The sequence below is a fragment of the Poromitra crassiceps genome, assembly GCF_964638095.1.
Source record: "Poromitra crassiceps genome assembly, chromosome: 17".
NCBI classification, from domain to species: Eukaryota; Metazoa; Chordata; class Actinopteri; order Beryciformes; family Melamphaidae; genus Poromitra; species Poromitra crassiceps.
The window spans coordinates 36,859,543-36,884,865 of NC_139635.1; the positions used below are offsets into that span (position 1 = coordinate 36,859,543).

At 43.3% G+C, this 25,323-nt stretch overlaps 3 protein-coding genes across 4 annotated transcripts in view; 1 reads left to right on the top strand and 2 right to left on the bottom strand.

The window, feature by feature from the left end:
• LOC310792390 (uncharacterized protein) overlaps window positions 1–6,781 on the top strand; it is a gene marked incomplete at its 5' end in the record, with an annotated part of 49,550 nt that extends 42,769 nt beyond the window's left edge. Inside the window, 2 exons of the mRNA XM_083654106.1 lie at window positions 5,564–5,657; window positions 6,711–6,781. Of these exons, the coding sequence (XP_083510232.1) occupies window positions 5,564–5,657; window positions 6,711–6,726 (110 nt within the window). The 3' untranslated portion in view covers window positions 6,727–6,781. The remainder of the gene's footprint in view (window positions 1–5,563; window positions 5,658–6,710) is intronic.
• LOC310791985 (interferon-induced protein with tetratricopeptide repeats 2-like) lies at window positions 1,504–4,329 on the bottom strand (the record flags this gene model as incomplete). Its single annotated transcript, XM_083653667.1, has 4 exons — window positions 4,197–4,329; window positions 3,531–3,699; window positions 2,239–3,037; window positions 1,504–1,514 (listed from the first exon to the last, which is right to left on the bottom strand). The coding sequence occupies exons 1-4, from the start codon at window positions 4,199–4,201 to the stop codon at window positions 1,504–1,506; spliced, it is 984 nt and encodes a 327-aa protein (XP_083509793.1). The 5' UTR covers window positions 4,202–4,329.
• A 1,979-nt stretch (window positions 6,782–8,760) lies between the features above and the next one.
• LOC310791745 (arylsulfatase I-like) lies at window positions 8,761–25,323 on the bottom strand. Of its 2 annotated transcripts, none has more exons than XM_083653402.1 (11): window positions 25,184–25,323; window positions 22,651–22,816; window positions 21,290–21,429; window positions 20,320–20,469; window positions 19,831–19,905; window positions 19,433–19,607; window positions 18,455–18,691; window positions 17,493–17,639; window positions 14,966–15,131; window positions 11,899–12,467; window positions 8,761–11,459 (listed from the first exon to the last, which is right to left on the bottom strand). In XM_083653402.1, the coding sequence occupies exons 2-11, from the start codon at window positions 22,798–22,800 to the stop codon at window positions 11,052–11,054; spliced, it is 2,217 nt and encodes a 738-aa protein (XP_083509528.1). In that variant the 5' UTR covers window positions 22,801–22,816; window positions 25,184–25,323; the 3' UTR covers window positions 8,761–11,051. The 2 variants fall into 2 exon arrangements, with proteins under 2 accessions (XP_083509528.1, XP_083509527.1); XM_083653401.1 differs by having other exon boundaries at window positions 11,899–12,470.

A 25,323-nucleotide genomic window follows, 5' to 3' on the forward strand; every position in this document is an offset into this window, starting at 1 on the left:
TAGAAACTCCACTCTGAACACACAGTTCTCTGCCGTAATTTCAGATTGTTATATTTTTTCTCAGTCTAGAACACACACACACACACACACACACACACACACACACACACACACACACACACACATGACATCAGTTCATGAAGTCTGTGATATTATAATAGAGATTAAAGTGATTGCTATTTTTGTAGCAGACAAAATGTGGGCATTTTGTGTCAAAATGTGAGAGATCTAACACCAAAACTCAGAGTTATAGAGACTAAGACCAAATGTGTTAGAACCACCCCTGGTCTCCCCTTTTGTATGGAAGAAAAGAAAGTCAAGAGAATACTATTGATATGTAGTTTGTAACTACCTACAGTACATGAGTCATGTGTTCATGGGACGTTTTATTGACTCAAAATCGATTCAACCACAATAAAGTCACTGTACAGAAATCAAGGTTCACATTTCAAGATTACTTTGCTATATTTGAGGTATACAGATAGGTACAGAAGAAGTGAAACATAACAAACTTCAGGCTTTATTGAATACATAATGCCGCTACAGGTATTCTGTTACCACCCCCGTGAATACAATGTACAATGTCAATATTCAATTCATATAGAAAAAGGAAAAGATAATCCGCACACTGTTTTTGAAGCTCCCACTGTGAGTTTTTAATTACAAAAATGCAACGTTTCGACCCTCACGGGTCTTCGTCAGGCAGTACAAAGAACAAGCTCTCTGTTGGCATAACCTCATATGACAGGTGATGACAGACACCTGTGATCATTACAAAATACATAATTGTTGACACAGTAGGTCTCTCAACAAGAACAAAACTTTTTTTATAAAGATCACATAATAACAGAGGTAAACAAGTTCTAAAATACCTGATACAAAAGGGATACAAAAAGAAGTAAAACATGCAGGTGAATATTATTGTCCCTATCTATACCAATAAGAAAACCAAAGAAATGTAAAAGCATAGTATGGCAGGCCAAGGTAGGTTCAGGCAGGGTTTGAACCCAGGACTCCCAGGTGAGAGTCATATGTGCTAACCACATGACCAAAGAGCCAGGCTCATGTGTAGAATGGCCGGGGTGCATACTTGTAAAGATGGCACTGTCAGGCTATAATAAAGTTAAAACATCACAGGAATGGCTTGACATCTAGTTCTTCATTGAGGCCATACGGAGCCAACGTGTTGAGTGTATATATGTGAAAAGCTTCACGTTGTAAAAGCCGTTGTTCGTGGTCACCTCCTCTAGGGGGCTTTTCAACCTTCTCTATCCCGATCGATCCCGATGTACCGGAGTGAGGAGATGCTGTGTCCTGCTTGTTTGAAGTGGACTGCAACAGGGTTACGTTCATCACCGCATCTGATGTTGCTGCGATGCTCGCTAATCCTAGTGCGGAGGGCTCTAGACGTTCCATTTCAAAAAAACTCTGCTATCAACTTTTGAAATAATTGACCTGCTTCAGTACAAGGCATAAACACCGTGAATGTCTTTAAACATTCTCTCAAGACTCATCTGGAAAAACAAGGTGATGACTAGAGAGTAATTGCAACACCGTCCCTGAGATATTGTATATTTCATGTATCATTTATATATATATTTTCTTTCTTTTATAAAGTGCAGACATGTTGAAGTTTTGATATTTGAAGGACCACAGTGAAAATGTGTATAGGCTTTTAGTTTTTAACTTTTAGCTACTTTACTGGGCTCTTGGATCATTTTGCTTTGATTCATATAAAATGTAAAATGTTCAAATTTAAAATGTTAATATTTTATTGTAATCTGTAATGTATTTTTTTTTTTTTTTTCCTGATCCGAAATAAACTAAATGCAAATTATAATTTTTCCAGAAAGTCTTGTATTTCTCCACACACATTTTGGTCCATCTGCTCGTTTCTCACAATGGATTTCAAAATTGTGATGCTCTTCTTCCTATATTCGGATGGTTGTGGTATTTCTGCTACCTTCCTGTGATACTTTATTGCATCTTTTTTAATTATTGGAGTGTGGCGCTCTGGATGATGATAATGTAGAAATTGTGCATATCCGTTGTAAAGAAACTGTAACTCGGCAGCCTCCAGGTTGTTTTCTAGCAATAGCAATTCCTTGTACATCTGGTCGGCTTGTGCCTCGTTGTGAAACGCATATAGACTTGCTAAGGCTAATTTTGTCTGTAGTGAAGTGTGAGGGTAAAGAGAGATCACTTCTTTGTGAAGACAGATTGCTCTGTCCATGATACTTTGACTGGTTTCGGCCCAGGATTTATAGATCTTCCATTTGTAGCAGGTTGCAACGCAGCTTTTCAGATAGCGTTCATCTGGATGTCTTTCTAAAGCCTGATTTGCTAAAGCAACGGCCTCATCAATATTAACGGCCTCATCGTTAGTTAAATATTCTCTGTAAAGTCTTAGTAATGGTCTGATACCACTGTCGCTGCTCACAGGCTTTTCCAAAACCCTTTCAGCCAACCTGCGTGCTTCATCTTCAATTGCTCTACCATCTTTGGCAAGTCTCCCAAGGTAAAGAACAGCAAGGTACATATTGTCTGGATCGTGTTCCTTGGCATCTTCCAATTTCTTCATCATCTCAGCCTCTTCCTCGGGGGTGCGGTTGTCCACAGCACTCTCTAATGCAAGGAGGTGGCTAGTGCACCACTCCACCCTGTCCGGTTCCATGCTGATGGCTCTCTGGAAGTATTCTATAGCCTCCCACTTTCTGTCTGGGCTGAACTCCTTCAGAGTCCACGCTTTTTCAGCATAGATGTCTGGATGGAGTTCACCATGCGGTGGAGACGGGTATCTCAGTAGCAGGTTCTCTATCTTTGCCACATAAGACTGACTTTCCACTTGCTCTCCCAGATGATGGTGCAGCCAAGCCAGGTTCCCATAGTTCACCAACAACCAGGGACCCAGCTCGTCTGAAAGCGTGCTTCTAATCTGGCGAAAGGCCTCTGTTGCCTTCATCAAGCACGGCAGAGCGTCCTCTGTAGTGGAACCCAGGGTGCCATCTTGAGAGGCCATCTGGTAGTGCATGTATCCCTGCAGGTTGGGCAATATGGCAAAAATATCATATCACAATTTTTTTCTTCAGGCAGGATTCCGATCCACGATCGTATCACAATTCTTGTTCATGTAGGTTAAAGACTATTTTGTAAGTTACTTAACAATTAGGGCTGAGCGATATGGCTAAATGTTAATTTCAAAGCCACGTGAGATGTCACAAGCACTTTTATTCAAACAGAACTGATGAAAATAAAATACAAAGACAGGGTTTCCTTCCCTGAATATTGGCTTTCACAAAATATTTACACAGTGAGATTTTTTATATTTAATCATCAGTAATGTGGATATAATGACTAAGTGGGTATTAAGGCAAATAATTGGAATAGCTATACAGTCTTCAGAAAATTACATCACTTTACTGTAATGCAACCTTTAAGACATATGCCATATCATGATATTACGATATCTAAAATCTAACTAGTCTCATATCACAATTTCAATATAATATCGCTATATTTCCCAGCCCTACCTGCAGGTTGTAAATGTGCCCCAGCCACAGGCATCCCTCGTCAGTGCCAATGTCCTCCAGGTTATCCCTGAGCAGCAGAAGCTTTGGGATGCTGTGGTCTAGCTTCCATGTGAAGTGGCATTGCAGTTGCTCCAGTTTGGCCCCCAGTGTTGTCTGACTTTGCGCAGCACTGATAGATAATGGAAAGAAAACATTGAGACAGTTAAAAATCCATATAAAATGTGTGAAGATTAAAATCGGTCGCAATGCTTTTTTCACTTTTTCTGTTACAACGAAAAAGGAAATATGCATTAAAGTTTGTGTTTTGCAGGTATACCCTACCTCCGAAATAAGTTTTTTTTTATAAAGAAAAAATACAACAAAATACAGTATTTTGTGTTTTTTTGTCTAAGAAATAATGAAAGGAATCTTTTTCTGTCATCATTTGTCTGCAATCTCATTTTGTAAAAAAAAGAAAATCATATTGTGAACTCTGTAAGGGGAATCGCATCGAATTGTGACTTGAGTGCATCAATAATCCCTAGTTAACCTTGTAATATGTGCTCTGTGGTGCAATACAGAAATGTCTCTAAAATAGGTGATTCAGTTCAAATTACATTTTTCTTATAAAGCTGATATCAATGATAGAATTATGCCAAATATACATTCAGCAAGTAGGCTACTTACCTCATCTTAACCCTCCTTGTCAACTGTATTGGTGACTAAAAAGAAGTAACCAAGGCACTCTTGTAGGTGAAAAAAGTTAAAAAGCCTTTATTGTGTGGCTAATGCGTAGTAGCAAGAATTAAAAACACATTGCGTTGCGGCACACAGGCCTTCATCAGGGTGACAAAGGGAAAAACTGCAATGCAAACATATATAAGGTGTGGCATAACATTTGCATAATAAATTGAGCTGACAGGAAGGAGTCGGCAGTAACTCCAGCAGTGACATAATGGAAAAGAACGCCTTGTACAAACCTATCACTCATTTCAGAGGTACAACTTGTAAAAACAACAAACACTTGCATCCCCAAAAGAAGAAGAAAGAAAGCAGCACAACAAAGCAATTTACAAGAAAGGAGAGTAATCAATCTCCTCATTGAGGCCTGGATAGGTCATGGCCTTGAGTTTGAAAATCCAAAAAGTTTCTCGTAAGAGTCTTTTGAGTCTTTTTAAGAGACATGCCTGCTCTAATTACAGTAGTTTTGGGGAATTGTACTGTTTTCCCACCAGGACCAGAAACTAAAAATGACTTCAGACAGACACTTTTTCATGTAGGCTATGTAGTATGTCAAACAGCAATATCAGGCTATCTTGGCTTAAATAATTGTTGAGTGTTTATGGGATCAAATAACCATGATCCAATATAGGCATCTAGGAATTGAGTGGGGGGGCACCTTTTTCCAAGTTTTGTCTGGCCCAGTCTCAGAGTTTGAAAACGCCTCATCTAGACAATAGCCTCCACTGCAGCATTTGAGCAAACTCATACAATTGAGTCTGATAGCATGGACAACATGATTTGGAGCACTTTGGGTGGACACTAGTCTGGGCACCTTTCACCCCGCTTTTTGTCATGGGGCGTAAACCACGGAAGCAGTCTTTTCAGCGTTTTCCACCCATTGAGGATTCGAACGCTGTGTGACGATGACTGCTGTACGAGAATATTATCGGAGTACAGTAGCAGCGTCACATTATGGGGCTACTGTAGGCCTAGCCCTAGTTGAAGCAACCAAGCACACTAACATAATATGGAAGTGAGAACAGTAGCAGCGACACGTTATGGGGCTAGGCCTACAGCTGCTACTACTACTATTTAGAATAATGGTTACTCGCCCCCCCCCCCTCCAGATAATTTTGTCTTTTCTAGTCTTCTGCTTATTGTCTTAACTTGTACCACTGTTCCTTCAGAGGTTGTAGTTGTCATAGACTGTGTTGCATAGTTGATTGCTCTATTGCTGACAAAAATGTGTTATTGTAAGTCGCTTTGGATAAAAGCGTCTGCCAAATGACGTAATGTAATCTTGTCTCTTGTCTTGTCATATTTTCCATTAGACCCAAGACATCACCACAACACACACTGCTGTCCTCCTGCAATGTCTGCCCTGTATCTTGGAGATGTTCCGGAGAGTTCTTCCTCAGCTGCTCTGTAAGTATAGTCATTCATAATGATCACATTATGTGCATCGTACACTGTACATCAGGACTTTTTCAGATCTCGGCTTCAGTTCAGAGTTCTCAGGAGAAAAACAGACTATCCAAAGTAATACACTGGAACACCCATTCAGTCTGCACATTTGTTACAGGTGGTGACTGACGTTTCGGCAGGTGTCTGTCTCCCTCAAATCTTTTTCACAGTCTTCTATAAAGTTTTTTCAAAATGATCTCTCCAATTGTACTTGTCCAATTCCCCCTGCTCTGCTGGTCATTGCTCCACCCCCTCTGCTGATCTGGGAAGAGCTGTAGACTAGCACAAGCACATGTGCAGTAGCCATCCGCTTCTTACGTGACAGCGAGGTGTTTCACCGGCAGGATGTAGCGCGTGGGAGGATCACACTATTCCCTCCAGTTAGGAACACCTGACCAAGCTGGAAGTACCACTGCCGGGAATTGAACCCAGGACTTTGCGGTGATTTGACCCCAGACAGTCAGTCTTTTTGACTGAAAATGACAGACACCTGCCGAAACGTCAGGCACCCCCTTCAATAAACCCCCTACAGACTGAGTGCTCCGGATAGTCTGTTTAAGCAAATCTAATAAAGTCCCACTCTCTCTCAGGAGGTGAATCTAAAGTTGCAGCATCAGAGTGGCCTTGCTGACTTAAAAGTCAAAGTCATTATATGGGCGAGTTTATATTTGATTCTGTCTGAGTCTATTTGCATCTTCCTGTTTGTCTGTCTATGTATGTAATATTTGTCTGTCTCTGTTTGTCTGTCTGGTTGTCTCTGTTTGTCCACTAGGGATGGGCATTTTAAGTAATTTAAATACTTGAGTACTCTCGCTCTATTATGAACGAGTAATCGCGTACTCACATGGGGAGGGGGGGTTAACCACGTGGGGGGTGGTTGATTAACGATAAGCCGTGTCACACACTCAAAAATCGTTATTACCTGAAATGAAACGATCCCGTCATATTTATTGTCTCCTTTGGATCATTAAGTTTAATCTGATGGAATATTTTGTTTGATTCTCTCTGTCTCAGACTAGGATCAGGCTGAAGCTGACATGGTTGAGCACAAGGAGGAACTAGTTGAGGGGGGAGCAAGGCGCTGAGGACGGCATGGACCTGGACCACGGCCCCTCCACCGTGCCGGTACCTGCACCCGACGAGCCGCCACCGGTCAAAAGAAAATGAGGGCGACCCCCAAAGAACCCCCACAAACCTCCCCCCACCAAGTTTGGCAGGGTGACTACCGCCAAGCCCTCCACTATTCGTGGTTCGTACAAAGGCTTGAAAGTTTTGAAAATGCTTAAATATAACAGTCATGTGTTCAAGGTTAGGAATATGCTTGACTTTGAATATGCTCCTTGAAAAGTGCTTGATATTCAACATAATCATCTACACAGTCACTCAGTGAACCAAAAATATTTTAATAGTCATAATTTTATTGTCTCCTGGCGGCTCACACAAGACGCAGAGTAGACAGCAGAGTAGGCCGGAGCTAGATTGACTGACATGGGCTCCGAAATCAAAAGGGGCATTTTTCCATTCTGCTCAGCTCCACGTCATGAGGGTGACAATCTTCTCTCAGCACTCTAAAGTGCTTGAATTTTACTCCTAAAAAGCTAGAACACTGCTGGCATGTAAAATAAGAGGTTGCTTTCATGACTGTGAACATTTACCATAGATAATGTGGTCAACACATTTTTCTGAAGTTTACAGACCCATGATGCTACTGCATGTTTCTGCAAATGGTGATGAGATTATCCACACCAGTATGAAGACTGTTTAATAACGATTACTTTTTCTGTTCATCTGACCGCCTGTAGGCAATGTGTACCTTGCCTGATGTTCTGCTTATCTGGCTGCTGTTGAGAGGTCTCTGCCTGCATCACCTGTGGTTCATTGGACTGTTGCTGTGAGAGTTCTCCTGCCTGCATCATTCATTGGACTGTTGCTGTGAGAGTTCTCCTGCCTGCATCATTCATTGGACTGTTGCTGTGGAGGCCTATGCTAATCTGCTGTTCATCGGGTGGATGTTGAGAGACATTTCATGCCCGTGCTACGCTGCTGATCACTGCCCGTGTGTAAGACATTGAGACGACACAGAGCAAGCTTGCCAACTCACCAGGAAATGACACTGTGAGTCTTCTTTTTGGGGGGGAAATGGTCTGCCATCACTGTAGAAAATGTCTTCAAACCTCTTCAATTGTTATCTGAGCTTCTCAATTCTGATGTTTAACAATCATGTGCTGTAGTTTCCCCCACTACTGTTTCTATGTTCTAACAGTCTAGGTTTTACATTTTTTGAAAGGTTATTTTATTTAAAAAGAAAATATGCTCTTGGGTCCTTGAATTGGGCCTTCTTGTTCAGCTGCTAAAATAAAAATAAAAATGCTGAAAATAAGAATGCTTCTGGTGCCTTAATTTAAGACAAATTCACTTATTTTCATTAATAGGCTATGCTGTTTGAAGAAATTGTGTCTTATTGTAAGCTTTTTTGAGCTAATTATGCAGCTTAGATTTAAGATAGAAATTCTCAAAGTCAGCTTAATCAAGAAACCAAAAACGCAATTTAAGGAAATCTTTCTTAAATAACACAGTTTTCATGGCTTGTATTAAGCAGAACTTGCTTAAATTTAAGCATTTTTGTCTAGTTTTAAGGCCCAGTATGGTCTTTCAGTGGCTAGAATTTTTTTGCTAGTTTTAAGAATTTCTTGTCAAGCAAAATTTGCTCACCCCATTGGCAGAATTTTTTGCTTGATATAAGAAAAATTGTCTAGATTTAAGACTATTTTGCTTGTTTTAAGTAGGGCTGTTTTTGCAGTGCAGAGGTAGGCTATGACTATAAAGACAGTAAAAACCTAGCTGATCACCAAACACACAGGATGTGGCTCTCTCAAGTCAATTCATACTGTTATTACAGAGTGGCCACACAGGGGCCGAGGCGTATATAAGAGGGTGTGCCTGTCCGTCCATCTGTCTGTCTGTATGTATGTCCCCCGAAAGAAAGAAAGAAAGAAAGAGTTAATAAGTGGCAGTCGCCCATGATAAATAACAAGAATAGAGTCCCGGCAAATGCTGCTCCCACAGTTTAATTGTTATCACAAGAAAGTGACGTTATGGGGCAAAGCCCTTCCTCAGACATGAGACAAGTGCAAAAGGCACACACAGGGAAGGCTCTTGAGAGCAAGCTCTCATTTTCAAGAGCGCCCTGTTACAATGAACATATACAAGGGTTTACAGACAGACAAGATAAGAGCAATAAGAACAAATGATAATCAGCTAAAACATGTGCATTCCTCGTGCAGTGTGCTCTCAAGGAGTACTCTAAATGATGTGAGTGATGATGTGAGTGTAAGAGACACATGCTACAAAATACAAGCTAACAAGAGTAACAGCTTTTTGTTAGCACTAAGCCTGTCATCACAACAAATAACTACAGTACATTCAGTGCAAAAAATCTCCATCATAACATTCATTTAATCTTCTGTTCAGTCTTAAAATAATATTAATATTAAATATATTATTAAAATAATATCTGCAGTGGGGTGAGATGATTTCAGTTACTTTAATATAACACAATTCATCTTGTTTCATGAGTTTCCAAAAAGTGGCAATAAACTGAAGTAGGGGAGATCCGAATTACAAGCTGATTGTTATTATAACAATACATTAAATTACAACAAGATGATCTCACTCCACGAGCACAAAATAAGATTTCAATAAAATAAGGTTTTGGGCGTCCGGGTAGTGCAGCGGTAGATTCCCTGCCTACCAACACGAGGGTCACAGGTTCGAGCCCCCTTGTTACCTGCGACTTGGTCGGGCGTCCATACAGGCACAATTGGCTGTGTCTGCGGGTGGGAAGCCGGATTAAAGGCATGTGTCCTGGTCGCTGCACTAGCGCCTCCTCTGGTCAGTGGGGCGCCTGTTCAGGGGGAGGGTAACCGGGGGGAATAACATGATCCTCCCATGCACTAAATCCTGCCGGTGAAACCCCTCGCTGTCAGGTGAAAATAAGCGGTTGCAACTGCACATGTATCGGAGGAAGCATGTGCCATAGTCTACATACAACTTTCCCCGGATCAGCAGCGGGGGTGGAGCAGCAGCAGGGTAAATTGGCCAAGTACAATTGGGGAGAAAGAAAACTTGATAAAAAAAAGTATTTCAGGGCTCAATAAAAGTTAAAATGACTTGTTAAGATAGAGGTTTCTGCAATGTTCACAGTATGAATGATGTTGCAGTGAGTGAAGTTCATAGACTCATACAGAAAAGATACTTGTGCTGGAGATACATTCAAACAACCACAGTATCAAAACAAGTCCTGGAGACTCCTCACTGAAGACGTGCAAATCACAAACTCCTTACAGTCTATTTTGTCTCGTTTTGTCTTGTTTGTGAACATCAGAGATAAGAAAGAAAAATATGTCGTACTTAGAGTGGAGATTATCTCTCAACAATTGACAGTTGCAGATATGATGCATGTCATTGCATTAAGTAAACATAAATTTCAAGGCCCCAAATTGGGATTTTTAAGTATATGAATTATATGTGTAAACATAGAAAGAAAGTCTGTATCGCTTCACACGTACATTCTTGAACACAATGGCTTTCAGATAGAAAATAGTCTCTTTGCAACTTTCTGATTCAATCCCAACTCAACGTATTGGTCCATTTTGCTTAATGTTAAGAAACGATAAAAAAACTTAAAACATTTACAGTGTCAAAATACATTTAGATGTCACACAGACAGTGTCAGTCCTCGCAAGAACTCGGTCAAATTGTGAGTGAAAAGCAACATAATAACGGAGAAACACAGTGGATACAGACTTTCTGATGTCACCAAATGCTGTAACTCAGGTGGTGTGAAGACTGTTATAGCAGTAATAACCTTTAGGAAGAGTTAGAAAAACACCTAGGAATGTAACAAGTGGCATATTAAAGCCATTGGAATGGCGCACAGCTTGCTTTAGGAAAATGGGGGTGGGGGGGAATAGCATGATCATTCCATGCGCTACGTCCTGCCGGTGAAACCCCTCGCTGTCAGGTGAAAAGAAGAGGCTGGCGACTGGCTGCACATGTATCAGAGGAAGCATGTGCTAGTCTACATCTCTCGCCAGATTGGCAGAGGGGGTGGAGAAACTTGTGGGACAGCAGGGGGAATTGGCCAAGTACAATTGGGGAGAAAATGGTAGAAAAATCCGTAAAAAAAACTTGATCCGCCCCAAAAAATGGGGGGATCAACTACTACTTTTTCTAGTCTCTGACACATCCATCACAAGTAGTTTTATTAAGTTATAGCAACCAAAGTGTTCCTCAAAGGGCTTCACAAACAAAAAAAACATAGATTTTTTTCATGGTGGAGAACTTCCACGTGTCTCAAATCCGATTGGCCATCATCTTGGTGTTGAGTTTCATAAAGAAGGACTTGAGCTTACACAGCGTGCACTTCTTCCTCTTCTTCTTCTTGCTCTTCCTGTTTTTATACACGCCTCTGTACCTCTCCTCCCCGTCCTCCTCGTCCTCCTGGGCCCAGGGCACCCAGGCGCCCCCGTGGTGGTGGGGGTTGGCCCTGGGGTCGTCGGGGGGGAAGTGCACGGGCACGGCCGTGCGGTTGTACGCCGCCAGGCGGCCCAGCAGGCGCTGGACCACGTCGGGCCGGCGCTCCGCCTCGTCCTGCCGCTCGCACGGGTCGGCCGTGATGTTGAACAGCCACACGCTCTTCTGGGAGGCGGCAGACAGGGGGCGCTCCAGGTTCCACCAGCGGCCGGGCAGAGTGCTGAGAACCTGGGGGGGAGGGGGGAGGGACTGGATGTTGCTCATGCAGCTCGTCACAGGGAGAGTTTTGTTCATAGACTGTACTCAAGGGGTGTTCAAAGTCTGAGACTGTGGGCCTCCCTCCAGACAAAGCTGAGAAAAAGGCGCCCCCCTCTTGCTCAACTCCTGGATGCCTATGAGATCATGATTATGTTATTTGATCCCATAGGCATCCACCAACTGAGCCAAGATGGCCTGATATTGCTGTTTGACATACTTCAGACTACACCAAATACATACAAAGGTCTGTATGAAGGCATTTATTTGTTTCTGACACTTTCTTATTCATTCCTGTGAACTTGCATAGATTCTTGTGAATCTTTAAAGCGAGTCTTATTTGATGTTGGTGCTAACAGATATGAACTTAAGTCCCTGAAAAATAAAATCTGGTTTGTTAGTGTTACAGTACCTGTGGGGGGATCCAGTCTCCGTGTCCTGGGTCTCCTGTCAGCAGCTTCCAGTCGCCAACTCTGATAGCAGCCTGGACCGATGTGTCCCATACCGGCTGGGACATCTGGAGCTGGACCTGGGGCGTGGGCTGGGATGTGGCTTTAGGCTGGGGCCGGGATTTGGGCGGCCTTCCTGACTGTAACAGGTCTCGGTGTTGAGATACGCTCCGCCTGGACTTGGACTTTAATGTTGACTGGATCTGAGCTCGGGGTTTGGGCCGGGCCGGTCCCGTCAGCGACAGGTTCCCACTGGACCGGGACTTGAAACGTGGCTTGTTCTGGGACAGAGGCTGGCGCTGAGAGTAGACCTGGGCCTTGGACGTGGGTTTGGGCTTGGACTTCGGGAGGGGTTTGAGCTTGCGTTTGGGAAAGGACCTGGATTTGGGCTTGGGTTTGGGAAGGTACTGAAAGGTCCGGGGTTTCTTGGTGGTCTTTGAATTGGACGTCAACTTCTTCTGCTTCTGTTTCTCCTTCTGGGCCTTGCTCTTGGGCTTCTTGGAGGCCGGACCTGAGCCTCTTGTTGTGGAAACTGCTGAGGCAAGGGGGGAAATATCTGAGTAAATGCAAGGGCATACAACGTATACACAGTCTGTTTACTGTGTGTTTGTTAAGACTAGAGAATAATCTTTGTTGTTGTGATGCGTTTCCCTATCTCTTACTTCCTCCCTTTACTGCCCCAGCCCCCATTTTCTTCCCAGGGGCCTTTGTGAGAAAAATGAACTCCTAGAAGATCTGCTCTCTCAGCTCCTCGTTAGCTTCTGGTCCACAGTAGCGCTAAAGGTGGAAACAACGAGGCGACCCAGGGCTTTGTTGGCTGAGACCAAGGTTCAGTGAGCTTACGTTGTTCACTCCAACTCCTTTCTACAGTACCTCCACTTCCATCTACAGGAGGCCCAGTATGGCTTTTCAGGCAGTCGTTTCAAAACTCTTTGGCTTTTTGGCAACCCCCCCAACAATGAATGTACTGTATTCACCTTATGTAGCCACGCCCATTTGACCCGGTCGTGTGGTCGTGTGACGACTTCCAGCAAAAAAGAAAATGGAAAGTGGCTCGAGCTGCGCTCGGAGGAGAGAAAACCATCTGAAGCTTTCTTTGTTGGAGTCCAGGTATGTTTTACAAGAAAGTGCTCGTCATTGTCGATGATAACGTTATCTGACCTGGCTAACAGTGAATACTCGCTTGCTTGCTGTGTACCGAGCTCAAAGTAGTAGGCTACATTCTTTGTTTTACCCCCTGGACTGTCCGCTACAAAAACAACTCACTTCTTTGACATTCTTTTATATTTCGCTCCGTGACCGCCGGAAGTGTTAACATGACCCCCGAAGAATTTGGCCCACCCCCGCATCTGAACATAAGGTGAATAATGTGAGTACAATGATTATACCCTCTCACAAGCCCCTGCTGCAAGGCTACACATAAAATAGTGAAGTGTGACAACCAAAAAATATTTTCTATTTTCCTTTTTAAGCCATTTTATGGTAACCTTGCTTGCAAGATGGATAACCTCGCGAGGTCAAAAGAGATTCTCTCGACGTAGTGAAATGTAATGTGGAGCTAAACCGTCCATCTGGCAGCGTCAGGTTAATTTTATGGTGTCTCACTTGGTAGAGCGCATACCATTAAGGCTTAGCCCCCGTTCACACAGGACGCCGAAGCAACGCTCAACCTAAGCTCTACCTACGCTGAACCCACAAGTTTCAGTTAGGCGTCCTTGTTAACAGGCGAAGCCGTTCACACCACCCACGCGCGTGTCACGCTGAAGCCACGCCGAAGCCACGCTCACGCCTTGCTCAAGCGATCGTTCAGGATTCACGCCTATTTTCCAAGCGTGCCGCGTGAAGCTTGAAGCTGCCAGGCATGAAGTCAATGGGAGTTATGGGCAGGTTGAAGGCGCACCGAGTAGGCGCTGAGAGGAAAAGAGAAGGCTTCTTGTGTGAACGGTTAGGCGTCTGTTCAGCTTGTGCCTGCTTCAAGCTTCAGTTCTGCCTACGTTCGGCGTCCTGTGTGAACAAGGGCTTAGTCCTTCCCGCAGCCGGCCTGGGTTCGAATCCAACCCGTGGCCCTTTGCTGCATGTCTTCCCCTCTCTCTCTCTCCCTGCTTTCCTCTCTATACACTGTCCTGTCTACTAAAGGTGAAACAATAGAAAATCTTTATACCATGGTCTGGGTGAACACTCGATCCTGATTGGCTGCAGGATGTACATTTAAGTAGTTCCAGTCAAACTGTCTGTTCAGCGTTCTAAATTAATGTGCTTGCTACTAGTATGAGCCTAGATCTAAAAATGAGTAATACAACAGTGTGGACTCCTGCAGTGCCACATGAACACCACAGGATGGCGATGTAGCCTAACGCACAAACTGCAAGAAGCCCTCTGAGCTTACTGATAGCCTACTTTCACATAAGCAATGATCTCACATCCCATCCACTGTCGTTAGTCAACTCACTACTTCACACCTCCACGTCGTCCATTAATTTGTGATAATGGACACCTTGTTATTAATTAATTAATTAACCCTTACTCAAGCCATCATTTAATCAATTACTGAAAGAAGCTGTGATACTTTAAAAATTGCATTTCTTCTTCTTCTCCAGATTCCACCTGCTCCCCCCACTCGCACCGTCCCTCCAAATCATCTCACGATCTCCTGGGGGGCCCTGAGCCCCAGGTTGAGAACCACAGTTTCAGGGGATGATTTTTTGTGATGACACACACACACACACACACACACACACACACACACACACACACACACGCGCGCGCACATACACACACACACACACACACACACACACACGGTCTTTGCCTTTTGTAAAGGTGGGGTGAAGTGTGACAGCTTGTTTTTACACAGGGCAGGAGACATCTTGTTTTGTGGTTGTGTCTATAAGTCGATGGCGGGCGCCAACAAAAGCTCAAACACGCTCTACCCTCACTCAGCCTTTGGAAAGACCGACTTTGTTGGCAAACAGCGATCGAACATAACAACATCTGGGACGAATGTCCTATTTAGACGCTTTCAGTCGTTACCCGCGCCTCCCTTCTTCCTCTTGGGGGGAGTGTCCTTGTGGTCCTGCGCCGAGGCTGGAGGAGGAGCTTTGTGCAGAGGGTCGATGTTGTGAAGGATCTCCTGACGGGGCGACTCCTTCCCCTCGCTGATGGTGTCCCACACATCAAACCCATCCAGCCCCTGGCTCTGAGAGGGGGAGAGGAACACAGATAGCACAAAGACAAGTCATAATGCAGTGTTGGGCAGTAATATATTACCCAGTAATATTATTGCTGTAATACATTACTTTCCCCAGAGTAATTTAAAGGATTACAATTTCCAAAACAGTAACAATATTAGTTACTAATCCAAGTAACTTCAACTTACTGCGTTATAGTTACTAATCGGTGGCGGTGGCACACTTCTAAAGCGAGGTGTGGCGATCGGTCTGGCTATGCGTTGCCATAACACAATTACTTTTACAGGTAAATAAATCAAAAGTATGCAGTTTGGCTGATTGTTGACTCCTCCTGTAAGGTTAATTATCGTTCCAATAAAGTGGATTCAGTTCTAACAGGAGCTGGTGAAACAGGTTGCAGCTCCGTCACTTTTTAGGAAGGGGAGGTAGCGAAAGTAATATAGTAATGTAAACGAGTAACGTAACTAAATACTTTTGATACCAACTTACCAAGAAATAAGTAATTTTATTACTTTTTAAAGGAGTAATAAGTAATGAGTAACCTATTACATTTCCTGAGTAACTTGCCTGACACTGGTGATATGTAGGGTTTCTGTTATGTTTCTGCTCCAATGTTGCCATGGCAACAACTTCCTCTACATTCATCACAGAGCAATCAAACCATTATAAACTCCTTTGAATCCTTTTGTCATGGTGGCTGTCCAGGCCCAGGCAGTGTGTCTTGATTGTAGCTGGCTTATCTGCTTTGGAAATGTAAAGTCTCTGGCGAGTCCAGCCAATAAAGCTCTCTGGGAGATGTTGACAGAAAGGAGGATTAACTTGCCAATAAAAATAAATGATGCGCTTGGACCAAAGCCTCTAGGGGCCAGTGTTTAGACATAACTCACTTATCACAAGAAGTCAAGAGCAGTTCTATATCTACGTAATAATGACATGAAGACAGGTTTACAGTAGCACTGCAACCTGCCAGAAATAAAATGTAGGGCAGAGACCGGGATAGATGTACTGTAGAAGGAAAGTCATTTTCAAGCCGATCTACAACAGCAACACATATGTAGCCTACATAGAATAAGTGGGAAAGACAGTATTCAACTTTGAGTGCTGCAGTGTGTTCTATCAGAGTCTAATGTTAGGTGAGGCAGCTAGAAAAACACACATGACATGAATTGGGTGGACTCTTCTCTAAGCACCTCTAAGTACCATGACTGTGTGGATGTACTATGTAGCTTGGGTGGCCCTAGTGAGTGAAAAATGAACCCTTACAGCAGTAAACTGTTCAGCGATGGACTCACTGATAATGCCTTCCCTATGGTAGAACTTTATTTTATTTGGCATTAATTTAACCAGGTTGTCCCAATGGGTTCAAAAGCGGCTATCTGGTCTATTTTTGCCGGATCCGCTTGTTGCGTCTGACAAGATTACATGGGTGAGAGTCTGTCCCAGCAGCCGTACCAGAGCCGGACTGCATCTGGACATTGGGCGTGACAAACATAACAGTTATAATAAACAAATAAAATACAACAATGGACACAGGCAAAAACACATTCAAAAGCAGGGAAGCAAAAATAGTAATGTGTTCAGATTACCGGCTCCAAAGACACTGAAGTCATTCATTTTCAATAGCCGGGAACATGATGCTACAAATGTGTCGGGCGAGCACAGCTACAAACTGAAGTGCAGCTTTTACCACGCTCTGATGATGTGGTGAAGTGCGAACCAATCAGAGTAGAGGGAAGATACAGAGATATATATGTTATCATTTACTTAAATTATTTCAATTAACAAGAAGACATTATTAGCCAAATCAATTTAAAACAACACAAAAAGAAAGCTATGACAGTAGGCTATAGGGGTGTCACCCCCCCCCCCCCCCCCAAAAAAAAACCAAACAAACAAACAAAATCGATTCATGTAAGAATCAGGATTCTTATCTTCCAAAATTCAAAATCCCAATACACAAATTGCATTTTACACGAACATAATCTTACTGCTGATACCATGATTTGCTACACCACCTTTCTTAGCATACAGTGGACTGGAGTAGATCCTGAATTGTACTGAATTGAGAATCGATTTTGCATTGGGAATAGTTTTGAATCGAAAATAGATTTTGAATCGAATCGTGAGCTCAGGAATCAGAATCGAATCGTGAGATACCGAAAGATTCACACCCCAGTAGGCTATGACATTTAGTTGGTGCACACAATGAAATGACAATATGAACTATCAACGACCACCAACACTTTTCCGCTTGGCGACACCAGCTTGGTACACCAGTCCATTTGGTAGCTTTTGTTGTCGGTAGTCTGAACGTACCATAAGGATTCACTGCAGGGGTCGTACTGTACTGTAAGTGCTGAGTGACTGACCTGGCTGATGTTGCCCCCGGCCAGGCCCACCAGTGTGGGGAACCAGTCTGTGATGTGCAGCAGCGCTCTGGAGACCCGCCTCCTGCGCCTCAGCAGCGGGCTGTGGACGAACGCCACGCCGCGCATTCCACCCTCCCAGTACGTCCCCTGAGAAGCAGCAACAGGTCCGGTTACAGTCTGCCTGCCTGGAACCCCCTTAGCTGCCAGTGGGGGTTCTCTCTGGGATTCCTAGTTTATTCAATTTCTCTCTTTGTTAAGCCTGGTTTCTCACGTGTCACTTTTTTTTTTATTACTTATAAGTCTTAGTTATCTTGTTCCTTTGTACAACAACAACAAATTGTTATTGAGAGATTTTTCCTTGTTCATGCTCTCATATCCAAGGCTGAGATCGCTGGAGACCACAGGGAAAAGGTATTATAGGCTTACACTCCCATACAATGCAAAAATAAATGTTTCACCTAAAGTTCTCAAACTACATAACTAAATATCTAAAGGCACTTACAGATAATTGTACTTGTTTAATGAATGAATAAATAAATAAGATAACGGTTCAAGAGGTTTACTTGAAACACAAAATATGTACACACAAGCAGGATTTCCTCAATTCTTCTTAAATTGGAGGGGGGGGGGGATACACCAAGACAAGTCAAATCACTGCTGCAGTAAGATAATGACACAATGTTCTGAAATGCAAAAGAGAAGGTTTCAAGGTCTGAATAAGATAAAGTTCAAACAAACTGGCACTCAGCCAGTAGCGAGCACACTCACCGGTGTACAATTTCGGTGCACGGCAAAGGAGAATACTCCTGGTACAACCTGGTGAAACTGGAATAAATCTAACAAAAGGACATTTTGTGTGCTGGCTCTCCTTCTCCTACTGAATAAGATAAAGACACTTGTTGAGATGGGTTTTTCTTTACAAATTGCATGAAAATGCTGCACAAATAAAAAGTCCTCGGTACCTTGCGGCCCCTTAGCGGCCAGTTGCTGCCGCCTGTGAAGGGCTGGGCTCCGTTGTCGGTGGAGTAGATGATGACGCTGTTGCGGTAGTATCCTAGCTTCCTGAGGGCGTAGGTGACGTTGCGGACCGCCTCGTCCACCGTGGACACCATGGCGGCAAACTTCCTCCTGGCGACGTTGGCCATGTGGCGGTACGGGTAGATGTACGACTTCGGGGGCTGCAGAGGGGTGTGCACCGCCTGGGCCACAACAGGAGCAGATTTAGAAAAGTAATCTTTCTGTAGGACTTCATCTTTGACTGTTTTAGGATGTGTCATTCGCCACCTTTATTCACAGCCACAGAACTCTAGTTCTGGGAAGTCCCAAGGTTCCTGTGATGCAACATCTACTTCATTTGATGTAAGGTTGCAGCCACAAAAGAATGGCATGTTGGGTTTGAATATTTCACTCAGTATAAGCAGCTATAGCTTCAATGAATATAGATGTGACACTTTTTTTTAAGAGGAAATTTAAGGTGAAACTCAGGGTGCCAGAGGTTAAAGTTCAGTGTGTCAGCTGTGATTTGAGGGTATCAGCAGCTATGTTGGTTGGACTGATTAGTAGTATGGAATGACAATTGTTTAAAATGAAAAATCCAACACAAGGGTTGCAGGTTCGAGCCCCCGTGTTACTTTTGGCTTGGTCGGGAGTCCATACAGCCACAATTGGCCGTGTCTGTGGGTGGGAAGCCGGATTTAAGGGTATGTGTCCTGGTTGCTGCGCTAGTGCCTCCTCTGATCGGGGTGCCTGTTCGGGAGGAGGGGAACTCGGGGGAATAGCGTGATCCTCCCACGTGCTACGTCCTGCTGGTGAAACTCCTCGCTGTCAGATGAAAAGAAGCACCAGGCGACTGCACATGTATCGGAGGAAGCATGGTGCTAGTCTACAACTCTCCCCAGATCGGCAACTGGGACAGCAGGGGAAGTGGCTGTGGGTCATACCTGTAGGGAGAGCAGCAGGAACAGAGGCCTGGCTGTGGGGGAGTGAGCCTCCAGGATCTTGCGGACGCGGTGTGTGTAGAGCAGGGTGGAGTAACGGCCCTCCTGCCCCCACGCCACGCCCTCGTCCTCGTGGAGATCATACCCACACAACCCCGGGCCGTCACATGACCCATAGCTGGAGACGGGTGGACAGACAGACAGACAGACAGACAGACAGACAGACAGACAGACAGACAGACAGACAGACAGACAGACAGACAGACAGACAGGCAGGCAGGCAGACAGACAGACAGACAGACAGACAGACAGACAGACAGACAGACAACAAGTGATGCACAGATAAAGTGATGTGATCAGTCAACTTGTAAATTGTGATAATAATAATGATACGCTCTTACCTGTAGTAATCAACGCTGCCGGTCAAAGAACCAAAGAAACTGTCAAAACCTTTTCTGGTAGGCAGGCAAGCTTTCCTGGAGGAGAGGTTAGAGAGAGAACACAATTCAGATTTGTGAATTGATTACCAATATTAGAACCTTTAATAATACAGCACTTGTATACACACAAGATAAGATAGAAGAAATAACTTAAAATGTGAAAATTGAAGAAACAAAATAATGTGGATATAATCTGGTTAGGATAAAGACCCTGGAATAAAATGATGATACCTTGCCAATAACATACCAACACAAACAATATAATATATTGGTGCCATATTCCTTTGATTAGCCTTTCCTTGGACCTCGGTCCATCATCATCATCATCAACATCTTCAACCGCTTATCCGCTTAGCTTATACTTCCATTGTGAAGTGGTTGGTAGCTTCCTAAGCTATGCTTTCAAAGTAGCTTCCCTAACACTGATGCTAGTCCATGTATGAAACGCACCTGTAGAAGCCCAGGTGCCACTTGCCCACCATGTGCGTGGCATAGCCGGCCTGCTGCAGCCTCTGGGGCAGCGTGTCCAGGTGAGCGGGCAGACAGCTGGGCTGGCTGGGCCGGATGATGGAGTGCTGCAGGCCCGTGTGGATCTGGTACCTGAGGAAACACAGTAGTAGAAAATAACTATACGCACAATTGACTGTGGGTGCTGGGCTAGATGCAGTACATGGTTAAAAAGGTAGAGCCCACACATCGAGGTATATTTAGACTTCTTTATGAATGTGACAACAAGATGTTTCTTCGTCTTGTCAAATTTAATCCCTCCCTTTCATTCCTTATATAGACTTGTCACCTGATGAATGATGCCACTCACAGGGTAGACACAGGTGACACTCCTCTCAGGTATCAGGCACAAATTTGTTACAATTAAGCAGATAAATTACAGATATCCAGAGAGCATACTTACATAGTCGCAATGTCCATACAAAAAATACAGATACAATTGGAAAAATTGATCTGATTTTTTGTCTCTTAAACCCTATATGTAGCTGACATAGTACGTCAGATATGGCTGTAAAGCTAAGACTCTTGTGGTTCTAATGAGCCCAATTTCATTCAGATATCTTGATGATGAGAAGTCAAGGGACCCCTTTGAAAATAGTTATGCCAGCATAAGCTAGCATAACATGGTTGGTAGCTACGTGTTTGTCTTGATGTCTAGTTTTTACCAATACCCGAATCTTGAAAATTGAGAGCGCCATCAAAGCGTCATCAAACAGGGACTCGCAGCCCACACATTTTCTGAGCTTCAACTTGAAAATAATTTAAAAAGGGCGCTTGCGACCCATGACCCAGTGGTTGAGAAACAGTGTGCTAAACAATACGTATCATCCATAGTTAATGCAGACGGTGTCTCTCTTCGCTGTCCTTGTGGCACAGGGACAGGTGACAGAGACAGGGACAGGGAGTGTGGTACCTGCCGGTGATGAGCTGGCTGCGGGATGGCGTGCAGATGGGCTGGACGTAGTAGTTCTCCAGCTTCACACCCTCTGCCGCCAGCTTGTCCAGCGTGGGAGTCTGGATGGACGGGTTGTGGTAGCCGATGTCGTTGTAGCCCTGTGTCAGGGGGGGGGGGGGGGGGGGCATGACGGAGCACTGTTAGTACCTGATCAGTCAGTCAGTCAGTCAATAAAATCTTACATTGTCTTCCCTGATACAAGTGAAAGGATGGCTGTTTTTAGAGATGAGTTTTAATGCTTCATTGCTTCATGTAACCTGTTTCTGTAGTTGCATCATGTAGTTGTATCATGAAACAAGGTTATTCAGTTTATCTCAGACTCTTGAATTAAGTGAAGAGGAATCAATCTATTAACATCAATCCCCCGCTTAAATTAACTATTATACCTTACAATTTTTTTTTTTAATATATATAAATTTAAATTACCCCCAGCCCCCCCTCACCTTGTGGTGCATTTTGCATAAAAAAGAAAAGAAAAAAGTTGCTCCCAGAATTTGATCCATGACAGATTATTAAAGGTACAGTTCACCCATAAATGAAAATTCTATCATCATGGACTCCCCCTCATGCCAGTTGAAAAGGCCTCCACACAGGGAGGTTGCCAGCACAAGTCCAGAGAAACCAGTCACCACTGAACTGACTCCAGCCACTGAATAATTATCAATATCTGTGGTAAGATGAGTCACTCCTGCCTGGAGCCAAACAAGTGACGATCATCCAAACTTCTGATTAGAAACACACACACACACACACACACACACACACTCTCTCTCTCTCTCTCCCCCACCCTCTCTCTCTTTTTCTTTTTCATGTTTATGGGAAATGCGTGCCTCATGTCAATTTTTTAGGGCAAATAAAACAAAAGAAACAAATAAAGTAATGCCTTGAAAGAATCCATTTTTAAAAGGCGGTAACTGTATTCAGAATACCACCAATTTAAACTATAACTGTAATGGAATACAGTTACTCATATTTTGTATTTTAAACGCATGTATTCTGTTACTCCCCAACCCTGTACACACACTCCACAGCTGCTAAGCCAGTGGACACATGCATTTCTGTTACTAACTATGTGAGGACCTTCACCAACTATAGTCCTTCCCCAACACTCACCCTAATCCTTATTTTAGGCTTACACTCAAGTCCTCACCCTTAAATGATCCCCTGAAGAGGTGAGGTGCGGAAAAATGTCCTCATCTTTTGATCCTTGTGAGGACATTTGGTCCCCATTAAGTACTGAAATGCAAGAAAACACTCTCTCTCTCTCTCTCTCTCTCACACACACACACACACACACACACATGTGCGCGCACACACACCTGGTCGTCTATGAGTATAAATATGATGTGTGGCTGGCTCTTGTCCTGGTTGTTTGCGTGCGGCTGGTCTTGTATGTGGTTGGGGGTGGAGCGCTGTGCAGACAGGCTGAGCAGAGCACCCAGCACACACACACTCACAGCGGCCTGCATCTTCAGGGTGGGGTCCCTGAGAACACACACGACAGACAGGAGGGGTACTGAGCTGTAGCACACAAACAGGCTTGGGGAGTAATGGATTACTGTACATGTAACTGGATTATGTAATCAGAGTACAAAAAAGTAACTGTTACAGGAAAAAAAGAGGTAATCAAGATTACAGTTACATTTAGCAGAAATTTGGATTACTATCAGGATTACAATTTGATAGAGCAGAGGAGTCGGCGAGCACAGGGCTGTTAAAGTGTCAATGATAATGGCAATATGTCCAATCAACACGAGGCTACTGGCTGATAAGAGAAAATAAATATGATTAGAAACCAGATAATATCAGTCTATGTAATCCAAAAATGGAAATATTATTGTTATTGCATTATTATTAATGAGTAACAGGCGACACTAGATAGATTGGCTGAAAGCCTGCTGTAACCAACACGTATAAGGTCTGTAATGAGTATTACAGCTGTTTTTTGGGGGGGAAATGTCCCGAACTCCAGTAGTCAAATGCAGGAAATTTCTTCAAAAGTAATCTGAAAGTAACAGAAACTAATCAGTTACATTACGTTAATATTGTTGTGATACTTGGATTACGTTACTGATTAAAGATTTTAACGGGTATCTAGTAATTGTATCAGATTACATTTTGAAAGTAACCCTCCCAAGTCCCAACCCTACACACAGACGTTTGAGTCGACACAAATTCACACAGGCATGCAGCCAGTGGAGAAGTCAGACCCATAAAACCACACATGAGACGGACTGGCCAAGTTGGAAGCCGCTACTGTTTGAAATACAGCTCTGTGTAGGGCAGTGGTTCTCAACGTGGGGTGCGGGGACCAACAGGGGTTCTTGAGGACATTCCAGGGGATCCCCAGAAAACTGATGAATTGTTCAACTTTAGCATTATTTAATTTACTTGAAAGTGATACAATTAGAGAATGGTAGGGAGAATGACTGTTTGATCATCTGTTACCTCTCGACCTACAAACATAGACAGTCATCCATCATAGTAACCCATGCTATGACCTGTGACACATTTACAATCATGATCACAACTAAGTCTATGTATTACAAAAATATCAATTTTATCCCTGAGAGATGGCAGATAGAGGTGGCGTGTCTGTGTGTTGTGTGTGTGTGTGTGTGTGTGTGTGTGTGTGTGTGTGTGTTTGTGTGTGTGTGTGTGTGTGTGTGTGTGTGTGTGTGTGTGTGTGTGTTGTGTGCGCATCTGGCAGTTTTGAATAATAGTTGTGTGAATCTGCATAATTATTAAGAACTTCAAGAAATAATTTTAAATTAAATATTGCATGATTGCATTTATACGCTGCATTCATTACTGATCCAATATGTCTTAATTTAAATTTTGCATATTTGTGTAATAAAAAAAAAGGAAAACAACCAAATCTAAAGGAAACTTCACTGTCTGCTCTGTATAATAAATCACCAAAATTATGGAAACATTTTATTTTCATTTGTTGGCTGCCAAGGCCAGCACACACAAGGGGCCAGTAAAGCTCTGTGGGGGGGAAATGTTATGTTGGACCCTGCTAAAACCAGTTTTTTGTATCATAAGATTACAAAGCACTGTATGGTTTACTGTGCTTAAAACACAAAGGGAAGAGTTGATACTTTGAGGCAGTCAGTTATGACGGATTGTTATTAAGCCTACTTATTACCTGCATGTTGTTTTTGGATTTGGCCTAGTTTGCCTGAAAATGAAACAGCAATAAATTACACATTTATTGCTGCTTCGCCCTTTAAAATTGAAGAGTCACCATCATAAACAACCTGTACTGTATATATAATGATGTAAGATCTCTCTCAACTAAACAATTCCCACTTTTCAGAGTCAGGCAGCTGCAATTTGAGATACACCTTGTGGAAGGGACTAAAATCAGGACACACACACACACACACACACACACACACACACACACACACACACACACACACACACACACACACACACACACACACACACACACACACACACACACACACACAATTTGTTCAACTCTCTTGTATAGCAGGCCTCTGATAGCCAAGAGTTTGTTAGATTAGACAAGTACTGACTGGTCCTGAATGAATCTGGTTTGATTAAGCCTTAGTACATTCACGTTCAATCTGACTGAGCATCACTGGCAATGGCTGTGTTAGTATCAATCATAGTAGCAGCATATCTAACATTATGTTATTAATTGTTTTTTAACAAACAAAAAAAAGTTGACTAACAGCTAGGCTATATATCTCAGCAGTTCCATGTTATTTAAATGTAATACATTCCTAGGTGAATAGCCTACATCCCTCGAATTATCCAAAGGTACCCAGACCATAAAGCTGTAGTATTATTTTACATTCCAGGCCTATAAATCAATACCTCGATCAAAGATCAATAGGTCCTCTCCTCTCCTCCCCTCTCTCTGGCTGGTGTTGCTCAGTTCATTCTTCTCTCTCGGGGTTTTCTTGGCCTTGGAGAAAGTTTAGTTTGCAGGAAGTTTGCAGGAGAAGCCGCATGTC

Coding starts and splice junctions, on each gene's coding strand:
- LOC310791745 (XM_083653401.1), bottom strand. CDS start 22,800: ATGCAGGCCGCTGTGAGTGTGTGTGTGCTGGGTGCTCTGCTCAGCCTG. Junction 19,608..19,830: donor GGCAGCGTTGATTACTACAG/GTAAGAGCGTAT, acceptor ACCCGTCTCCAG/CTATGGGTCATGTGACGGCC. Junction 17,640..18,454: donor GGCCGCTAAGGGGCCGCAAG/GTACCGAGGACT, acceptor GCTGCTTCTCAG/GGGACGTACTGGGAGGGTGG.